At 48.8% G+C, this 19,199-nt stretch overlaps 2 protein-coding genes across 3 annotated transcripts; one reads left to right on the top strand and one right to left on the bottom strand.

Moving 5' to 3' along the window:
• Positions 1–522: 522 nt before the first annotated feature.
• Tmem129 (transmembrane protein 129, E3 ubiquitin ligase) lies at positions 523–5,220 on the bottom strand. The gene is made up of 4 exons (XM_055624001.1): positions 4,829–5,220; positions 2,536–3,010; positions 1,951–2,110; positions 523–1,846 (listed from the first exon to the last, which is right to left on the bottom strand). The coding sequence occupies exons 1-4, from the start codon at positions 5,031–5,033 to the stop codon at positions 1,598–1,600; spliced, it is 1,089 nt and encodes a 362-aa protein (XP_055479976.1). The 5' UTR covers positions 5,034–5,220; the 3' UTR covers positions 523–1,597.
• Positions 5,221–5,754: 534 nt separating this feature from the next.
• Positions 5,755–19,159, top strand: Tacc3 (transforming acidic coiled-coil containing protein 3). 2 transcript variants are annotated; one of them, XM_055624000.1, is made up of 16 exons: positions 5,755–5,921; positions 7,930–8,092; positions 8,215–8,357; positions 11,689–11,767; positions 11,993–12,188; positions 12,219–12,653; positions 13,702–13,754; positions 14,055–14,158; positions 14,957–15,044; positions 15,124–15,225; positions 15,641–15,717; positions 15,794–15,837; positions 16,696–16,856; positions 18,266–18,372; positions 18,465–18,585; positions 18,756–19,159. In XM_055624000.1, the coding sequence occupies exons 2-16, from the start codon at positions 7,931–7,933 to the stop codon at positions 18,819–18,821; spliced, it is 1,938 nt and encodes a 645-aa protein (XP_055479975.1). In that variant the 5' UTR covers positions 5,755–5,921; position 7,930; the 3' UTR covers positions 18,822–19,159. The 2 variants fall into 2 exon arrangements, with proteins under 2 accessions (XP_055479975.1, XP_055479973.1); XM_055623998.1 differs by having other exon boundaries at positions 11,993–12,653.
• The last annotated feature ends 40 nt before the right edge of the window (positions 19,160–19,199 follow it).

Below are 19,199 nucleotides of genomic sequence, written 5' to 3' on the forward strand. Positions count from 1 at the left end.
AGACCTCCACCTGTCCTAGTCCGCACTCCCGTCAAGGGTAGATGTGGACTAGAGCAGGAGAGGTGGAACGGCAGCAGCGGGAGCGGCAGTTAACTGTGTGGAACCGTCTAAGGGCTTGTCCTGAACGCCCTAAGCACTGACACTAGTTTCTCCTTCTTTGTTTTCAAGGCAGACCTGCTTCTGCCTCAAGTGCTGGGATTACAGGCATGAGCCACTGCGCCCAGCTGCCACGAGTTTATAGTATAGCTTCTTAGTCTGCGACCATACTCATCTGACCTAACCAGCATCCTCCAGCCAAAAATATTGCAAAAGTTTGGTTTATATAGCCGGCAGTGGTGGCGTATGTCTGCCTATAAATCCCAGCACTCGGGGAGACAGAGGCAAGCAAGATCTCTGTGAGTTGGAGGCCAGCCTGATCTACAAAGAGAGTCCAGAACAATCAGGACTACACAGAGAAACCCTATCTCGAAAAACCAAAATACAAGTTTGTTTTTACGACCAGGTTAAACAAAATGAAGTACATCACTTGGAAAGTAACACTTTATTAAATACTGTCATTTACACTTATCTGTATAAAATTAACTCCTCTGTGGTTAATAAAAATAACCTCAAACTACTTGGCCTCTGCTAGGCAGGCAGCCCTTGAAACTGGCTGACTCCTGACCATACTTCAGGGACAGGCAGAGCTGGGCATACTCTGCTAGCAAGTCCCTGGGATTAGGTGCAGTGATGGCTGGGTAAGGGGTAAGTTTGGTCGCTACTGCTTTCAACAGCCAAATGTAGGTGCTTCAGGGCCACACGTTAAAGGAGTGGTCCTCCCCAAATCAGCTACACTTGTGTCAGAGATGAGATTAACAGGCAGCCTCCCATCTGCACCATAGATAAGTATGTCCGTCCTCACCTCATCCAGGGAACCCACAAGGGCTATGGCTAACCCTGTATTGCATCCTTGATGGGTTTCTTTCTAGATAGAGCCACAGCTCTCTGGTCCTTGGCTCCCTAAAACCGTTCCCAAGGCCAGAAGTCGACTTGCCCCCACCTCCCAGAGAAGCAAGACAAGACACCAAAAGCACTGTGGGCCCTTGAAACCATATGCAACGCTCATGAGTAGCTTGGGAGAGCACTCTGGCCTGGCCCTAGGTTGTGGTACCTGGCTCTCTACCCAGAAGTGGTCCCTGGCTGGCTGCAGCCACCAGGATACTCTAGAAAAGGACTTTACATTAGTGTCACCCTGGTGACTCAACTGTCAGTGTCCACCCAACACCATAGGGCCTGGACAGATGTAGGTCTGGCTTGGAACTGAGGGACAAGTATGCTCTGTAATAGAATTAAGGCAAACTGGCCATACGAAGGCTCTTAGGCCAAACATCAATATCCTGGGGCTTTGGAGCATTCTATGTGGAAGATGTGGAAGGTCCAGGGATAGGGCATTTCCATAAGAATTTCTTCCAAATCAAATTCCTCAACTGACCACAGACTCAAGGCAGAGAGTGGCTATAGATAAGTGTGTGCTTTAACTAGAACCTTTTGCAGAGGTCAAGGAGCTTTAGCCGCTCCCCATAACTGGCTAGTAGAAACACAGAATATGGTATGATGCTCAGCGTACACAACACACATCCAGGATGCAGAAGCGTGCACGGCAAGTGGGGCAGGGCACACGGCTGGCCAGCCAAGTGTCAGGGTGCTGGGGATCCTGGCGGCTGGCAAACCACTTCCCCATGCAAGTGAGACACCACATGGGTCGGCAGTAACACTGTTGGCACTCGCCCACCGCTGGATCCTGGCAGGTCTTCACCAGCTTCACACTGGCCCGTGTCTGCATGCAGCCTATACAGGCCTCGAGCTCCTATTGACAAGTAGTTGAAACAAAGGGGGTTACAAAAAGGCCTAAAAGATGGTCCCGGGAGAAGGAGGAATACCACTCACTCTCACACTTGGGCTAGCCCCCACCTGGTTGCTGGGCACTGAATAGGCTGGGTTGACCTCCACCAGGGAGGCAAACGTTTCTAAGAAGAGGTCACCCAGGCTCTGGCGGATGACCACGTTGGCTGCACTTCGGATTGGGGCATGGAGCTTCTCACACAGTTCACCATATTCCGCTGAGTTCAGCCTGCAAGAGGCATGGCTTGATGAGCTAAGCCAATCTGCCCGTGGGTCCACAACCTAAAGACACCCAGAACCAAAAGCAGGCAGGGCCAGGTAAAACAAACCACCTCAGTGAAGTAGCCACTAAAGATGGCCATGAAGGCAAAGTCCACAGACTCAGTGTTCACTCCTCCCCAGAAGAGAGGATAGGAAGAGCCTGGAGCTAAGGTGCCACCAAACTACATTCCTACGCCATCCCAAGAAAATGAGCATACAATGATAGAGCAGAAGGAGCAACAAAGAGAGAGCAGAAGGCAAGAGGGGTCTTGAAGGAAGATGACACTAAAGGGGTGAATTGACTAATGTTGTATAGGCCCCAGGAGTGCCTCAGAGCTCTACCCTCAGCACCTCCTAACCGTCTTCTGCCCTCCATAACCACCATGCACTTACTGAATATCAAAGGCCTGTGTAGCGGGGCTGGTGCTTGCCACACGAATGGTGAGAAGCTGCACAGGCAGGTTTGAGTCTGGTGAGAGATCATGCTGCCGAGACTCTGTGACAGTCAAGTGAACACCCTGTTGCTGAGCCACATGCACACGGTATGTGGTCACCTTCATCACCCATGTGTCTGTCACAATCACTCTGGCACCAGGCGCCCCTGTAGCAAACTTGTCAATCCGCCGGAACTCTGTGTTGATGGAAGAGGCAACTGCCTGCCAGCCCGACTGTGGAAGGGCATAGAGGGCCAGGGTTTGGGCCAGTGGGTGTCGAGTCCACTTATCCCAGGACCAGTAGTAGATCAGAGTACAGGAGACAAGGGGAAGGGTCACAGCCAGGAGAAGGAAAAGTTGCCAGGCCTCTGAGGCCTGACTAGGGGAGTAGAGCTGCTTTTCTGAAGCTGCAAAACACATCCCCATGTAGTAGCCTGCAGAAGAAAAGACATCTCAGGACAAATCCAGACTCCTGGGGCTATCTTTCTCCCATGGTGACCCATATAAAGAGCACAATGCTATCCCTGTGCTGGGGAAAGGGAGGAGCTACTTCCTTTTTATTAGCAGCCCCGAGCCTTGCCCTGGTCACCTCAGGCAGTCAGCTCCCAGGACAGGCTGCTCTTATTCCTGCACCTCCACAGCAGGCCTGTCTCAGCCCTTAGCCACAGCAGGGGTACCAAATACTAGAGGAAATGTTTTCAATTTACTACCAACTTCACAGAAATAGCCAAGTAGAAAAAAATTCAAGTTGCTGGGTGGTGGTGGCACACCCCTTTAATCCCAGTGCTCAGGAGGCAAAGGCAGGTGGATTGGAAGCCAGCCTGGACTACAGAGCTAGTTCTAGGAGAGCCAAGGCTACACAAAAACAAGTCTAGGAAAAAAAAAAAAAGTCCTAGAAAAACAAAAGGAAGCACAGTGACTTTGCATAGAACTGACCACTGGCCTACCTGAGACAGTTCCTTGGGCTATATCTTGGTCTCAATTTTGCCTCCTCTAACATAGCCCAACAGAGCTGGGGCACTGTACAAGAAAGCAAGTACTCAATGATAGGGCATGTTGCAAGGACAATGAAACCGATTTTAGGGCCCTGTTGGCCCAACAAGGAACAACCTGGACATCAAAATGTTCTATAAAGTAGACAGCAAGGTAGTGTTTGGGCACACGCCAATCTGCAAAAGCCAATATAAATGTTTTCTTTTAGCCAACTCATCCGTGTTTAAAACAAAAAACAAAAACAAAAACAAAAAAAACCTTGTTATGGTTATGCCTGCTCTCTATATGACCTCCCTGAGCGGGTTGTGCTTAGCAACTTTGGGATCCTTGTTCAGGCATGGGAGTGCCCATGAAATGAGTACAGCTAAGGGGGGTTTTAAAACCAACCAGACAGCCCTTGGTCAGTGAGTCCTGCCTCAGAGCTCCACTTTCTTTATCTGCCTTGCAGGGAACTAGGTTCCAAACCAAACAACTGCTCACGCCAGCTCCATCTCCAGTTCTCCAATAGATTCTCAACACACCTTCTTCTCAAAACAGACCTGAGTGTTTCTCTCACCACATCTGCCTCCAATCTCCCTGGACCCTAGGACCCTAGGTCCTCACATGGACCAATCATTGCCGTGCCCAAAGGTGCAAATATGACAGGCCATCAGACATCTGTTCCCTCACACCTGTCTTTCCCTGTCCCTGTATCCTCCAAAGGTCTCCTTCATCGGGTTCCTAGACTTCAATCACTGGTAGACCCCAGCAGTTCCCCGAACCTATCCTCCGAAGAGACTGACAAATGGGCCTCTTAGATGTCCCACTGGCCCATGGGGTACCACGTACCGCTGCACAGGACAGGGCCATAGACCTAGCCTGGCAAAGAAGACTCAACCTTGAACGTATTCAACCTCTGCCTGCTCTCCCCACACCCACCTTCCCCAGATAGACCCCCAGCTCCTGTTGCAATGAGTCAACAGGAGCCCTTTCCTGGAAATCGTCCAACATGGCAAACACGCCGAACGATTCTGCACAGTGGATCCCGGCCCCAGCCGAGCATCACTCGCAGGCCAGTGCCTGGGCGGCCGCCTCTCAACGCGGAAGCGCATAGGCTGCCTTAGAGCGCTCAGCTTACAACCTGGGCTGCAGAGATCCCGCTCGCTTGCACCTGCTCTTGACCGGCTTCTGCACCGGTTCCGTCGGGGAGCCTCCTCACCCTTGGAGTCTCCAAGAGCCCATTTAAGCACCAACTACCGTCCCGAGCGCAGGAGGCTCACCCAACGGCAGCAGTGAGTGGCACAGTAGTGTGGCGGAAGTACGACGAAGGTGGTAGGGCACGAAGGCGGCGTCCTCACTGCCCAGCCAGCCCGACAACAGGTTCTGAACCGTGAGCCCGGCCGAATAGAACTCGTTGGGCGTGAACACGAAGCACACTGCGAAGACCAGGTAGGCCAGAGTGAAGGTCACCTCAGGGCTGTCCATCGCGCCTCAGCGGCGGGCAGAGACACCGGCGCCCAGTCCTGGACAGTTGGTAGCTTGTCGCAGCTGCCACCGAACACTCGCGAAGGACCCTGGGAGACGGAGTCCTCGTCAGGCTGCCCGCGGGGCATTCTGGGAGACGGAAAGCCCACCCTAGCCAAGACACCCGCAAAGCATTCTAGGAGATGGAGTCCCTCCTCAGTCTGCCCGCGGGGCACTGTGGGAGACAATATCCCGGTCAGGTGACCCGAAGAGCACTCTGGGAGACAGAGTCTCGTGAGGCTGCCCCGGCATTCTTGGCGGGGGGGGGGGGGGGGGGGACTCTCGGAACTCCGCGCTGACCCAAAAGCTGTGAGCCGCCCAGACGCCCCCGCATGGGTACAGCTTCTCCCTTACAAACAGTTCGGAGGAGACACTGCAGCTGGTCCCATTTAACAACTGAGAAAAGCCGAGCCAGGGCGAACTACTCTCCGACCGCAGTCGCGGCCAGCCCTGAGATCGTCTGGGTGACGGTAGGCTCCACGGTGACAAACTAACTCGGCCTGCGATGCTAGCCTACGGTTCCCACACGCCCCGACGCTCCCACTGTGCCCTCAATCCCGGAAACGGAACTGCCTGCGCGTGAGGGCGGGACCAGTGTGGCCTGCGGCGGGCCGCCGGCGGCTGGGCGGGCCTTTCCTGCGGGCGCTGATTGGCTGCGCCAAGCCAACTCTCGTTATTTGAATCTGGGGCGGGCGCAGCGGACGACGGTCGCGTCCTGCGAGAGCTGAGCTTGTTGAAGTTCCTGCGGCCCGGTTTCTTCCAGCTCGTATTTCTAGCACGGGGTAGGCGCGGCGCTCCTCCCTTGCGGTGGGCGTCGACGCGGGTCCGGGGCCTGGCCACAGTACACAGGTAAAACGGCGTTTTCACGTTTCCCGGGGGTTGGGGGATCAGCCCCGCGGATCCTATAGGCTCGGTTGCCGCTCTTTTTCCCGTCGGCAGCTTTGCTCTCTCCCTTTGTTGAAGACCCACCCCTAGCTCCGGGGTCCTTTTTTCTAAGCTAAGGGATCCACCAAGCCTCCCAGGCGGCACTGGCGCCCGCGGGCTGCATTCCGGGCAGGGCCTTGCTGCCCGGTCTAACCCAGCTGATGTCCTCCAAAGAGGCCGCGCGTGACTGTTTACTCCCCAGGTTCCTGTTCTTGTCGAGTGTGTCGTGTACAAGACTCGTGTCTCAGAGCCAGGACATCGTTCGCCCCATGTCTCTTCCCCTTCCACCTTTTTTGAAGAACTGTCATTTGTTCTCCTGAACCCATTGTCCCAGGGCACAGTTTTTTGTCTCTGGGCCGGTGCCTCTAAGTCGTTCTTCTATACAGCCTGGCCACACAACCTCAGCATAAACGGCTTCTCTTTGGAAACTCTTTCTTCCCCACCACAGATGGTCCTGCCAGATGGGTTTCCATTCTCTATAGCCTCCTTCTCTGAACAGGGCCCTTCAAGGCTAAGACATTTTTCCTCTAGCTACCAGAACGACCTCATGTCTATGCCTATACAATTGGATTTGTTTGATTTTCCACACCTCCCAACTCACTGTACCAGCTGGGAGATATCTCATCCTTCATTCTCCTCCCACCCCCAGTACTCCACCTGGGAGACCATCAACGTCAGGTGTATCGTCTCCCACAGGCGCATTGACTCCATTGTGAATCTCATGGGAATAGGTGCAGCAGCAACATCAAAAGCTTCCAAATGCTCCCTCTCCCACCCCACAGTCACTCCTGCACCAGGAACACATCAGAACCCAAACCTGGCTTGTCAAGTTTTGTACCCAAGACCTCTGTCCAGAGTCTGGGGACATGGCTCAGTCAGTAACATGCTTGTCGAACAAGCACCAGAACCTAAGTTCAGGTCTTCAGCACCCACCTAAAGACTGTGTGGCATGGCTGCACCTGCCTGTAATTCTACCACTCACTGGGCAAGCAGGCCGGAGCATCCCTGGAGCTCGCTGGCCAGCTAGTCTTGCCGAATGAATGAACTCCAGGTTCAGACAGAGAAGCTAATAAGGTAGAGAACAAGTGAAGAAAACACCTCATGTCAACCTTTGGCCTCCGCTTCATATACACTCCCCTCCCACCCCCAAAAATCCCATCCTAAACAAAAAGCTGAACCAGCTGTGTTTACACCTTGTTGCCTGAAAGACTTCACCTAAGGCCATACAGTCCAAAGGCCTATGCTCATGAGTGCCACAGCCATTCCAGTGCCCTTTCCCCATGCTTTCTGATAGCCAGTGCTTCAGGCCAAAAATCCTAACCATTGTTACTGATTTTTTTTTTTTTCCTTACCCAAAACCTGTGTGGCTTGCTGAGCAACCCAGCATACCTCTCTGGCTACAAGACCCTCTGGTTCTGTCCCTTCCCTCTTCCCTCATGGCTCCTAAAGCAGTCAGCAATAGCTTCTCTTTTCTATGACCTTTGTCAGTTCCTCTTAACTCTTCAACCAGAGCTCCCAAGGTCTCACGCCTGAGAACCCATGGTCCTCTGCCCTTGCCTCTCCCTCTCCGAGTGTTGGGACCACAGGTGTGCTCCACCACCACCCGGCTTCTTTGGTTCTCTTAAAGCCAGCCTCATAGTCCCTAGCTCTTGCCCTACAGTGTAATACATTAATGGGAATCACTCCACATACCTGGTTCTCTCTCTCTACCTGCCCCTTTTTAGCAGTTGGCTCAGGATGTGGCAGTATACCTGATGCAATACAAGGGACTCTGAGCTCTGACAGGTGACACCTACTTGAAGTAACCATACCTGTGAAGGGTACTGGCTACCCCTCTTCAGGAAGAGCACATCTCCCTGCTCTACTTGGGGGGCATTCCTGCACAGGGCCTGCAGGACCCTCCTAGTGACTAAAACATAGTCTGTCTTTCCAGAATGAGTCTGCATATCTTAAATGACGAAAATGTCCCCAGTGAAAAGAATTCAGAAAGCTGTGACTTCCTGTTTTCACAACCAGAGCTTACCGGAAGATCCTCTGTTCTTTGTCTGTCACAGAAAGAAAATGTACCACCCAAGAACCAGGCTAAAGCAGCCAAGGTATGTGTGCACTCATGGGCACTCGTGGGATTGGCTTTCTTAGAACCTTAAGCTGTAGCACTTTGGCTTGCTTGTGAGGGCTTGTGTTACGGAGCATGTGCACTTTCCTCGTGTTTCACTAGGTGACTTTTCAGACACCTCTTCGGGATCCACAGACACACAGGATCTTAAGTCCTAAAATGACCAGCAAACTTGAGACTCCTTTTGCTTTGGATGACAATATCGGATTAGAAAACGCTTGCTGTGTCTTTTTACAGAAAGAGAAGTAAGTGTCGATGACATTTGATTCTAATCCTTTCTGAGGCTTGTTGCAAAAGTCTTCAATCCTGTCATATCTGGAGGTGTTTTTTTTTTTTTTTTTCCCTGACACTGTCCTTAAGCGCAATATCTGGTACAGTTGTCAGTGGAGAGGTATCATCAGGTAGTTGGATTGTTTTAATTCCATCCTTCGCTCTTGCTGTGCCTCTATTACCCAGTCTTTATTTCTCTAACTTGATGAGATAATGAGATCTTATTTCCAGAAAAATTATCTATTGTTTCCTTCCTATTGAGTTCTGCTTATCTCTCCCTTCTGCTTGAAATTAGCACTTGCCTCCTTCCCATGCTCAGCACTTGGAGAGAGCAAACAGAACTCATAGGCAGAGAAATTATCATACAACCAATTAATCGGGGCTTGGGAGATGGCTCCCAAGCCCAGAACAGCATTGTACACCTTTAATTCTAGTCCTAGTGAGGTAGAGATAGGAGAATCTTTGGGCTTTATGGCCAAATCAGTGAGATCCAAGATATGAAGTGAAGAATGTTTGAGGAAATATATCAGGTGTTGCCTTCTGGCTTCCTATACATTTACACACACACAGTGTACATATACCTTGCATGCACTCTGTGCATGTGCAGCCACATATCTATATGCAAAACACACACAAAAGAGGAACTAGTGAGAACAAGTGTGGGGCTGGAGAGATGGCTCAGTGGTGAGCCCACTGGCTGCTCTTCTAATTCCCAGCACCCACACAGCAGCTCACAACTGTCTGTAACTCCAGTGCCAGGGGGTTTGACACCCTCACACTGATAAATTTGCAAGCAAAACACCAATGCATATGAAGTAAAAATACTTTAAAAAAAAAAAAAACATGTAGCTAAAAGGATGATGAGAAGCTTCATCCATAGCTATATTAGCATTTCTCTGGCAGGAATCTTACTAAAACAACAAGCAGATGCTAACATTCTACCTAGAAAGGGGGTCCTTGGAATTAGCACTCACCAGTCTGGTTCCAAGAATACATCTTTAGGACTGGAGACATGGCTGCTCTTCCAGAGGACTTGGGTTCAATTCCCAGCACCCACATGGCAGCTCACAAGTGTCTGTAACTCCACTTTAAGGGAATCTGACTCCCTCACACAGATATGCATGCAGGCAGAACACCAATGCATGTAAAGTAAAAGTCAATTACATAAAAAACAAGAAATACATCTTTATCCAGAGCAGAAGGGGGCTCTATTATGATTTTGTTCTGGTTTTACTCATTCAGCTGTTGAAGCTTTTTTCTAATGTTTTATTTTACATATAGAGAAAAGTATAAGGAATAAAACATCATTCCTGTTCTCTTGACTTTAATGTCATGACATCTCTTTGGGCTGTGTGCCATCTCTCTCCTATCAAAGCACCCCTAAACCTGTCTTTTCTGTTGTCCTTGTTACTTTACAACTTCATTTTGTGCTTTTTGAAATTCAATGAGATTGATGTTTAAGTCCAACACTAAGATTACTTATTTATTTTTATATATATGACTGCTCTATCTGCATGCCAGAAGAGGGCACCAGATCCCAGTATTGATGGTTGTGAGCCACTATGTGGTTGCTGGGAACTGAACTCAGCACGCTTGGAAGAGTAGACAGTGCTCTTAAAGTACTCTGATAAGCCTATATACTAAGGATGGGATGCCCAGGTGGCAACTCATGGAGCTTATTTGATGGAGGGTTTGGGGAAGAGCAGTGATTGGCTAGGTATTTGATTTTTCAGGGTGTATCTCTAGTTAGTATGTCCAAGTACAGCAAGGAGGTAGAGTAGCATCTTGCAGTTCTTATCTTATGAAAGAATGGATTCAATCAAGGGAGATATAGGCAGCTTAAGTAGGAGTTTATTTAGCACAGAACCAGTTTAGTTAGTAAAGCTAAACATAACACCTCAGACCTGATGTATAGGCCTCAGCCTGCCCCAAGATTGTAGACACTCTTGAGCCAGCAGCAGGCACCCTGACCCTTTTCCGTTTGTGTTCATCTAGTTCTAAGAACTCAATCCCAACTGGCCCTTTTTAGGCAGATGGGGCCACAGAACTAAGTGCTCAAGAAGAAGCCACTGGCCTAATAGTTATCCATTCAAGTCGTGATTCCATAGTCTAGAATTTGACTTCTCTGATGATACTAACAACACAAAGGTGTCTTCACCAAGGAGACTGGCAAAGAGACTTGGCCTCCAGCCTCTCCTGAGAAAATCAGAGGCCAGCCAGAAGCAGGCCCCCAAAGAAGCAGAAGAAAAAGATGGGACCAGATAGAGAGAGATGAAATGTCCCCAGCCTCCTTCCTGGGGCTCTTACCACCTTACCTGGGAAAAGTTGGATGACCCAAACTAATCCTTTTGGAGGTAACACCAAATATACTGGTAAAAAGGCTAGGCTAAGCTCCCAGAAAGCCCCAGGAACAGATTGGCCTTGCCTATGTCTGAATAGCAGTGTCTGAATAGCAGAGTGCTGGGCCTACAGACATGGAGAACTCTCCAAGCCAGTAAATAGGAAAGGAGAACATTGTCGTGTCAGGAGCAGCTGCTTAATGGTGTTTGTGATCTGGGGCCTAATTCCAGAAATGCCACTTACTTTTTTATGTAGCCAGAATACTACTTCCCTTCATAGTTGAAGGCAACAGGTCTCATGTTTGTCCAAAACTACAGAGGCACAACTTCAGAGTCCTTATTCCAAGACCATGGGAGAGGTGTTCCGGAATTCTTACTTGAAGCACAACAGCATATGCACAGCTTAACTAGCAACAAAAACAGTACAGGTAGTTTTACCTCTAACCCTAACACTGTGGCCAAGGAAGTCAGATCGAGTTTGAAGCCAGATTTGTCTGTAGTAAGACCCCCCCCCCCAATAATTTATTTATGTGTATGTGCATTGGTGTTTTGCCTGCACATATGTCTGCGTGATCCCCTGGAACTGGAGTTGACAGTTGTGAGCTGCCATGTGGGTACTGGGAATTGAACCTGAGTCTTCTGGAAGAGGAGCCAGTGTCCTCAACCTCTGAGCCATCTCTCCAGCCCCCGACACTGGGATGGGGGAAGAGCATCGGCTACCACTCAGGTGAAAGCCAGTTGGTACCACAGCAAGCCACTGTCCTTAGGTATTCCAAGAGGCAGCTGTTAACTGAAATTAGGTGCTGTCATTATAGGAGCCAAATAGTCTGTTACCTCCAGAGAAACTGTCTCATAACTTTCATGTACCTTTTAGCATGAGCTACTGCTCAAGTGAACCAATGTAAGAGGGAGGTAAATAATAGAGGGAACATGGGAAGACCTACTTCTGATGACTCTGTCTTTACAGTCAGCCACCTCTAGCCCCAGTGGATGACACACCTGTTGAGTTGGCAGCTGAGATCCTAAGAGCAGAAGGCGAGCTACAGGTATGTATGTGTGTATGGATAGGTGCTGTCACCATTAGTATATGCTGTATAGAAAAAGAAAAATAAATATGGCAGAAGCCAGCAGGTGTCAGGTGACAGGGTAGGAGACAACACTACTATCTCTTCCCTAGAGCTGCCTCCTTACCTGGGTTTATTTTAAGGAGAGTGGGTGGGGCTCTGCATCACCTAGAACCTCACTGCATGCTGATACTGACTTTCCTCTAGGAGGGAATCTTGAATTCCTCAAGCACCTCAGTTTCTACAAGTTTCCTGAATGCTGAGCTGGTGGCCCCTCCCATTGAGCCAGTACTGGAGCCTTCCCATCAGGAACCAGAGCCTATCTTAGACAGTGAGCTGATGGTCCCTCCCACTGAGCCTTTGCTGGAGTCTTCCCATCGAGGACCAGAGCCTAATTTGAATGGTGAGCTGTTGGTCCCTCCCATTGAGCCAGTGCTGGAGCCTTCCCATCAGGAACCAGAGCCTATCTTGGACAGTGGGCTGATGGCCTCTCCCATTGTGCCAGTGCTGGAGCCTTCCCATCAGGAACCAGAGCCTATCTTGGACAGTGAGCTGGTGGCCTCTCCCATTGAGCCAGTGCTGGAGCCTTCCCATCAGGGACCAGAGTCTATCTTGAATGCTGAGCTGATAACCCCTTCTATTGAGCCAGTGCTGGAACCATCCCATCAGGAACCAGAGCCTATCTTGGACAATGAGCTGATGGTCCCTTCTATTGAGCCAGTGCTGGAACCTTCCCATCAGGAACCAGAGCCTATCTTGAATGCTGAACAGATGGCTCATCCTGCTGAGCCAGGGCTGAAACCTTCCCATCAGGGACCAGAGCCTATCTTAGACCCAAAGGAAGAGACCTTCAGAGACCCAGCAGAAGGTATGTGGCCCTAAGGTGTCAATATAGGTTTCCCCGAAAGTCCCCAGTACATGCTTATGTACCTGCAGGTTGCGGTAATTATCCCACAGGCTGTTCCTTGGCTAATTCACATATAAATTTTTGGTCCCAGCTAGGCATGGTGGTGCACATCTTTAATCACAGCACTTAGGGAGGTAGGAGAGGTAGGAGGATCTCCTTGAGTTTGAGTCTAGCCAGGGCTGTCACACAGAGAAACCCTGTTTTAAGAAGGTTGGATAAATAAATACAAACCTTTTGGTCCTTAAAAGATGGGGTATTGTCTTAGGTATGGTTACTATTGCTGTGATGAAACACCTTGACCAGCCTGGTATGGTGGCATAGGCCCTTAATCCCAGCAGAGCCAGGCAGATCTCTGAGTTCAGCCTGGTCTATAGCTCAAGTTTTAGGACAGCCAGGGCTGCACAGAGACCCTGTATCCAAAAAAAAAAAAAATTTTTTTTTTTCAGGGTCCTCTTGGGCTACATAGGGAGTTTAATTCAAGGCCAGCTTGGAGTAGAGAGCCAGTCTCCAGAAAGAAAAGTAACAGTTGGATCTCTGTGGGTTTCATATCTTCACATTCAATCAGCCTTGGATAGAAGTTTTATATATATACATATATGTATATATATAATTTATTATTTATTTTTTTATTTTATGTACATTGGTGTTCTGCCCGAATGTATGTCTGTGTGAGGGTTGGAACTGGAGTTACAGACAGTTGTGAGCTGCCATATGGGTGCTGGGAATTGAACCTAGGTCCTCTGGAAGAACAGCCAGTGCTCTTAACTGCTGAGCCATCTCTCCAGCCCCTTGGGTAGAATTTTTTTAAGTGTCGTTACTATGAAGTGAGAAAGAAAGGACTGCTCTTCCTGTCCAAAACTAGGGCCTTGGCTGGGCCTTACAGAAGCAGGGAAGCTGCTAGTTTGACTGCTGGAAACAATCTCTAAATTTATTTCAAACAACACTTGCTATACAGTCCTCAGGGCCTACAGTATTTGAGGTAGATGGCTCCTATTATTCACTGTTTCAGTTCTAGGTACTGGCCTGGAATTTGATTATCTGGAGCAGTTTGGAACCTCCTCGGTAAGTCCTTAGACCTTTATGACAACTAATGTGTAACCCAGTCAGCCCGGGCCATTTATCTTTGGTGTCGGGAGCATCCTGCAGTTCCTGTAATGTGACTGGTCATGTCTGAGTCTAAGAGCCCTGTTTTGCAGCAGAATCCTGACCCAGGTGCCCCTCCCAGATAATCCTGGACCCATCAAGGTGTTGTGGTCTCCCAGCCCCCTTTGCTCAACCAGATTACCCTGGCTCCTGGGGATGTATCTGTTAAAGCAGTGGTGAATCCTGATGACTTTCCTTGTCCATCTCTCCAACTCTCAGTTTAAGGAGTCAGCCTGGAGGAAGCAGTCTTTGTACTTGAAATTTGACCCCCTCCTGAAAGAGAGCCCTTTGCGGCCAATGCCAGTGGTCCCGGTGACAAATAGGTATGTCCCTCCCTTCTTTAAAGCTGTTAGCATGAGCCAAGGAGTCTAGTGGCTGTTATTAAGTGTACTGATTCAAAACTTCTAGAAAAGGGCTAATCACAACCAGACTAAATGGTGTAGACAAACAGGACAGTGAGCCTAGAGCCAGCCTCATATCAGGTAGTCCGTGATTTACTAAGGAGCTCTGCCATGCTCTGTTCACACAGGCCACCCAGAAGATATAAGCAGTAAATGCACAATTAGGGGTTTCAGGCTGGCCCAGGTCAGACAGTCTGGGGTTTGGTTTGGTTTGGTTTACACAGTCTGTTTTTCTAAGTGGAATTCTAGTTTCACAGTTATGCCTGTTTCTTAATGACAGCTTGTACAGATCTGAATAGTTGTGACAGAAGCCATAGAGCCTTCAAATCTGATGTTTGTGAGAAAACTACTATTTTGAAAGAAAATGTAGTCACGTAATATTGAGAATTACTTGCTAAATCTAACACCAAACTCTTAAAAACAAGGAAGGAAGGATTTGCCCCCTCTAACGAGGTATTTTCCCCTGTGCACTCTTGAGGACACCTAGTAAGGTGTCTGCCATGTCTGCATAGCCTGCTATGCATCAGGCATGGCACATAGGGATGGGGAGGGAAGGGGGTTTTGAGACAGTAACTGCCAGGCCCTGGTCTGTAACTCTAAGCCTATTTGTTTTTAGACTAAGACCAAATACAAAGCTTCTTAAGTAAACAACACAACTGACTTTTATGCCCTATTCAATACTCAGAGCATGAGGTAATCTTGCTGCTTGTTCGGTTTTAGTACACAGGATACAAATGAGTCTGGCTCGGGAAATCCGATGGAAGGCAAGCTTGTGGATTTAGATTTCGTGGGCACTCTGGATGTTGCTGTAAGCATTTAAATATCTTTGGAGCATTTTTAGTTGTCTAAAGAGATGAGATCATAAGAGCCTATGTTTTACCACACAGGTGTCCGGCCCACCCCTATGTGTCCTTGAACCGAGAGGTCTGCTTCCTGCTGAGCCTATTGTAGATGTGCTGCAATACAGCCAGAAAGACCTGGATGCAGCGGTGAGAACAGGCCTGTAGCTGCTTTGGGAAACTTGGCCCACAGCCCGCCTACAGGCATTTCCCACATCCTCCTGTCTCAGAGGTCAATGACCAGCACTGGGAGAGCCCTGATCTTGGGCCTGTGGTACTTGCTTATATCCAGCCAACTGGAATGGGTTTGGGGAGCCCCCTTGTGGCTATAGAGTCACACATTAAGAGATAATCCCTGGGTGGGGAGGAGGAGCTTCCACCGAAGAAGCTCTCCTCATGAGCATGGCCAGCAGCCCCACGTACCTTAATGACTGGAGTCCCTATAACTCAGTAACATGTCTGCAGGCACCTTGGATGTGACTGAAACAACCCCTAGTAGGAAAAATACCCCAAAGCCTGTGATTGTGGCCCACCTGCCAAGCCAGGGGTGTGTGGTTTTTTGTAGGTGAGTGCAGCACAACAGGAGAACCTAGAGCTGAAAAGCAAGTATGAGGACCTCAACGCAAAGTACTTGGAAATGGGGTAAGACAGGCACCAATGCTGACCTAGGTCTGCTTGCATAATGAGCCACGGATACTCACCTTCTCTCCTTCTATAGGAAGATTGTGGACGGGTTTGAGAAGATCGTGTACAAGTCAATGGGTGAGTACCAGCTGCGTCCCTCCTGTTGTGTTTGAGGTAACCGTGTACTGTCCATTTCTTCTAAGCCATGCTCCGCAGCCACTGAAGGTGTGAGGGTTTAATGGAGTGTGAGGTACCCATGTGACTGATGTTCACTGAACAGCTAATGGCCAAAACTCTAATGAGGGACAGATGCCATGCAGCTTGTCACACTGTGCCCTGTCCTGCCTTCCCTTCCCAGGGATAATTTAAGTATCAGAGTGGAAATACAGGTGTCCCTATAGGGTTCTATCATGCCAACAGTGATGGGTCTCTTCCTGCTCTTTTTCCCCAAAACCCATAAACCATATGACCCATGCCCTCACATGGACCTTAAGTCCACCACACTGGGGCTGGAGAGGTCACTCAGCAGTTAAGAGCACTGGCTGCTCTTCCAGAGGTCCTGAGTTCAATTCCCAGCATCCACATGGTGGCTCCCAACCATCTATAATGGGATCTGATGCTGTGATCTGTCATGCACGTGTACATACAGATAATGCTCTCATATACATAAATAAATTAGTAAAAAAAAAAAAAAAAGTCTTCCACACTGGTACTTGCTTCTTCCAGGTCTTGCTGATGTTATGGAGCATCTCACTGCTGGGTCCTAGGCCAAGTTCATTATGAGGCTGACATGGGAGAAGCAACTGTGTTCTGGGCCTGTGTTACACTGAGTGGGGTTACGGGCTTGTGGTGTTACAGATCACTAGTGTCCATACCTAATGCACCTGTTCCTGGTTACCCATCTCTCCTTCTGCTCTGTCTAACCCCTTGTTTTAGTGCTATTTCTGGTCCATGGAAGTGCTTGCTTCCTAATCCCAGGTGCTTAACTTTTTTAAGAGGAGGCTGAGAAACAGAAGGAACTGGCTGAAGACAAAATCCAGAAGGTCCTAAAGGAGAGAGACCAGCTCACCGCAGACCTGAGCTCTATGGAGAAATCCTTCTCTGACCTTTTCAAGCGCTTTGAGAAGCAGAAGGAAGTGATTGAAGGCTACCGAAAGGTGTGTTATATCCCCTTTAAGGGTCCTTGTTTTGTTTATGTGCTTTAAATTTTATTTATTATGCAATGTTCTGTCTGCATGTGTGCCTGCAGGCTAGAAGAGGGCATCAGATCTCATTACAGATGGCCGTGAGCCACCATGTGGTTGCTGGGAATTGAACTCAGGACCTCTGGAAGAGCAGCCAGTGCTCTTAACCTCTGAGCCCAAGGGTTGGTCTCTCCAGCCCAAGGGTTCTTTTTTTATGGGGCATAGTCCATGCTGTGCAGCCATGAGCTGTGTTATGTGTACCTGGGTCCTTGACTGTACTTGTCCTTGGCACCAGGCTGTGTGATATCCTAGCAACAAGACAAGCTGCACCCAGTAGATTCTGGTGGAAGAGCGCAGCCAGCTCTGGGAGACATAGGTTTCCAAGGCTTGTGGGAGGAGACAGGGTTTCCCCACTCAGTGGTAGTATGTCTGGCATACATGAGGCCCTTGGCTCAATCTCCATTAACCATCACCGCCCCCGCAAAAAAAAAAAAAAAACTGGCAGAGATTGGTGCTCTTGAGAGGTGGAGTTTGGAGTACAGTTGATGATTGACTCAGGGATATCTTGCAAGAAAGGGAAAACTGGGAAAGTCTGGACTTTCCCCATGTTGTCTAGTATAGAAAACACGTCATTTCAGAAGCCAGCTACTGAACTCTAGTACCCCTGCTACATGACCCTCCACAGTCAAACTGTGAGTCTGAGAGGCCCAAAGAATGCTGTGGGGGAGCATATATCCCTCAGGATTGTGCTGCTACCAGCTCATAGCGTGAGTGGTTCTCTTCATGTCTTATACTCTCGAGCAGTAGCGGATGCCTGATATAGGGTCTGGGCATCAGGCCCAGCTCCCAAAGGTGGAATTCCAGAAGCTCTGCACTTGAAGGTGGGATAGACTATAATTGGATATCAAGAGGCTTTTTCCTTTTTTTTTTTTTTTTTTTTAAGATTTATTTATTTAATATACATGAGTGCTCTATCTGCATGTACACCTGCATGCCAGAAGAGGACATCAGTCACATTATAATGGTGGCTCCTGGGAATTGAACTCAGGATCTCTGGAAGAACAGCCAGTGCTCTTAACGGCTGAGCCCTCTCTCCAGTTCTCTTTTTGGGTTTTTGAGACAGATTTCTCTGTGTAAAGTAGACCAGGTTGGCTTTGAACTCACAGGGATGCCTCCTGGGCTCAAACGTATGTGCCACCACACCCAATTTAAAAGGCTTTTTCTAAAGGAAAAATGCCAGGTTCTTATCACTAATGTCCCCAAAAGCCTTAAGTGTCCAGTCTGCACCCAGACTCTGAGAGTCCCCATATGCCAAGCCTGGACAGGGCTCTGGCTTTGTTGGAACAATGTGCCTTTAATGTTCCTATCTGTTCATTCTCAAGAATGAAGAGTCCCTGAAGAAGTGTGTTGAAGAATATATAGTGAAGATTGGAAAAGAAGGCCAGAGGTATCAGGCGCTGAAGGCCCATGCAGAAGAAAAGCTCAATCTGTAAGTACCAGATACCCATCCTGGGAGGGAGTATGGGCTGGCTAGCTTGTTCCTGGCCTAGGCCTACCCTGTGTCTATTTCTCCCCGTCAAGTGCAAATGAGGAGATTGCCCAAGTACGCAGCAAGGCCCAAGCAGAGGCACTGGCTTTCCAGGCAAGCCTGAGGAAGGCACAGATGCAGATCCAGTCACTGGAGAAGACTGTGGAGCAGAAGGTAGGGCAAGGCCTTGCTCTGGAACTGGCTTTGATACAGAGATTGCCTGGCTATATCTCTCAGGAAGTCCAGGGCCAGCCTTTTCCTTTCTGGTCTCCTTTCCTAATTGAGATGGGTGGGACCCTCCTAGCCAGTTACCACTCCCTACAGCCTCATCTTTTCTCCTTCAGACTAAAGAAAATGATGAGCTGACCAGGATCTGTGATGACCTCATCTCTAAGATGGAGAAGATCTAAGCAAAGCCTATCACCAGCCCTCTTCTGTCTGTCTGTCCTTGTCTTTGTCTGTCTGTGTTCTCTCTTTTGTGTTGTCTTTTAACCCCTATTTCTAAGTCACATTATTTTGAAAAGACTAAAGTTTAATTTCAAACTCAGAGTTAACCCAGGTCCTGTCATTTAAATCAAGTTCATTTTTGTGTCTGTTTTCCCAGTTAATTCAGCTTGTTTGAAAGTGCCTCTCTGCAGTCCCTACGTAACAGTGGTTCTCACCCTTCCTAATGCTGTGCCCCATTAATATGGTTCCTCAGATTGTACTGACCCTCAACAATAAGATTATTTTTGTTGTTATTTCATAACTGTCATTTTGCTACTGTTAAGAACATGATGTAAATATCT

This window comes from Psammomys obesus, unplaced genomic scaffold (genome assembly GCF_907164565.1).
Source record: "Psammomys obesus unplaced genomic scaffold, mPsaObe1.curated_primary_1811, whole genome shotgun sequence".
Taxonomy (NCBI): Eukaryota; Metazoa; Chordata; class Mammalia; order Rodentia; family Muridae; genus Psammomys; species Psammomys obesus.

Coding starts and splice junctions, on each gene's coding strand:
- Tmem129 (XM_055624001.1), bottom strand. CDS start 5,033: ATGGACAGCCCTGAGGTGACCTTCACTCTGGCCTACCTGGTCTTCGCA. Junction 2,111..2,535: donor ACACAGGCCTTTGATATTCA/GTAAGTGCATGG, acceptor TGCCTCTTGCAG/GCTGAACTCAGCGGAATATG. Junction 1,847..1,950: donor ATTCAGTGCCCAGCAACCAG/GTGGGGGCTAGC, acceptor ACTTGTCAATAG/GAGCTCGAGGCCTGTATAGG.
- Tacc3 (XM_055623998.1), top strand. CDS start 7,931: ATGAGTCTGCATATCTTAAATGACGAAAATGTCCCCAGTGAAAAGAAT. Junction 8,358..11,688: donor GTCTTTTTACAGAAAGAGAA/GTAAGTGTCGAT, acceptor CTGTCTTTACAG/TCAGCCACCTCTAGCCCCAG. Junction 16,857..18,265: donor TGATTGAAGGCTACCGAAAG/GTGTGTTATATC, acceptor TTCATTCTCAAG/AATGAAGAGTCCCTGAAGAA.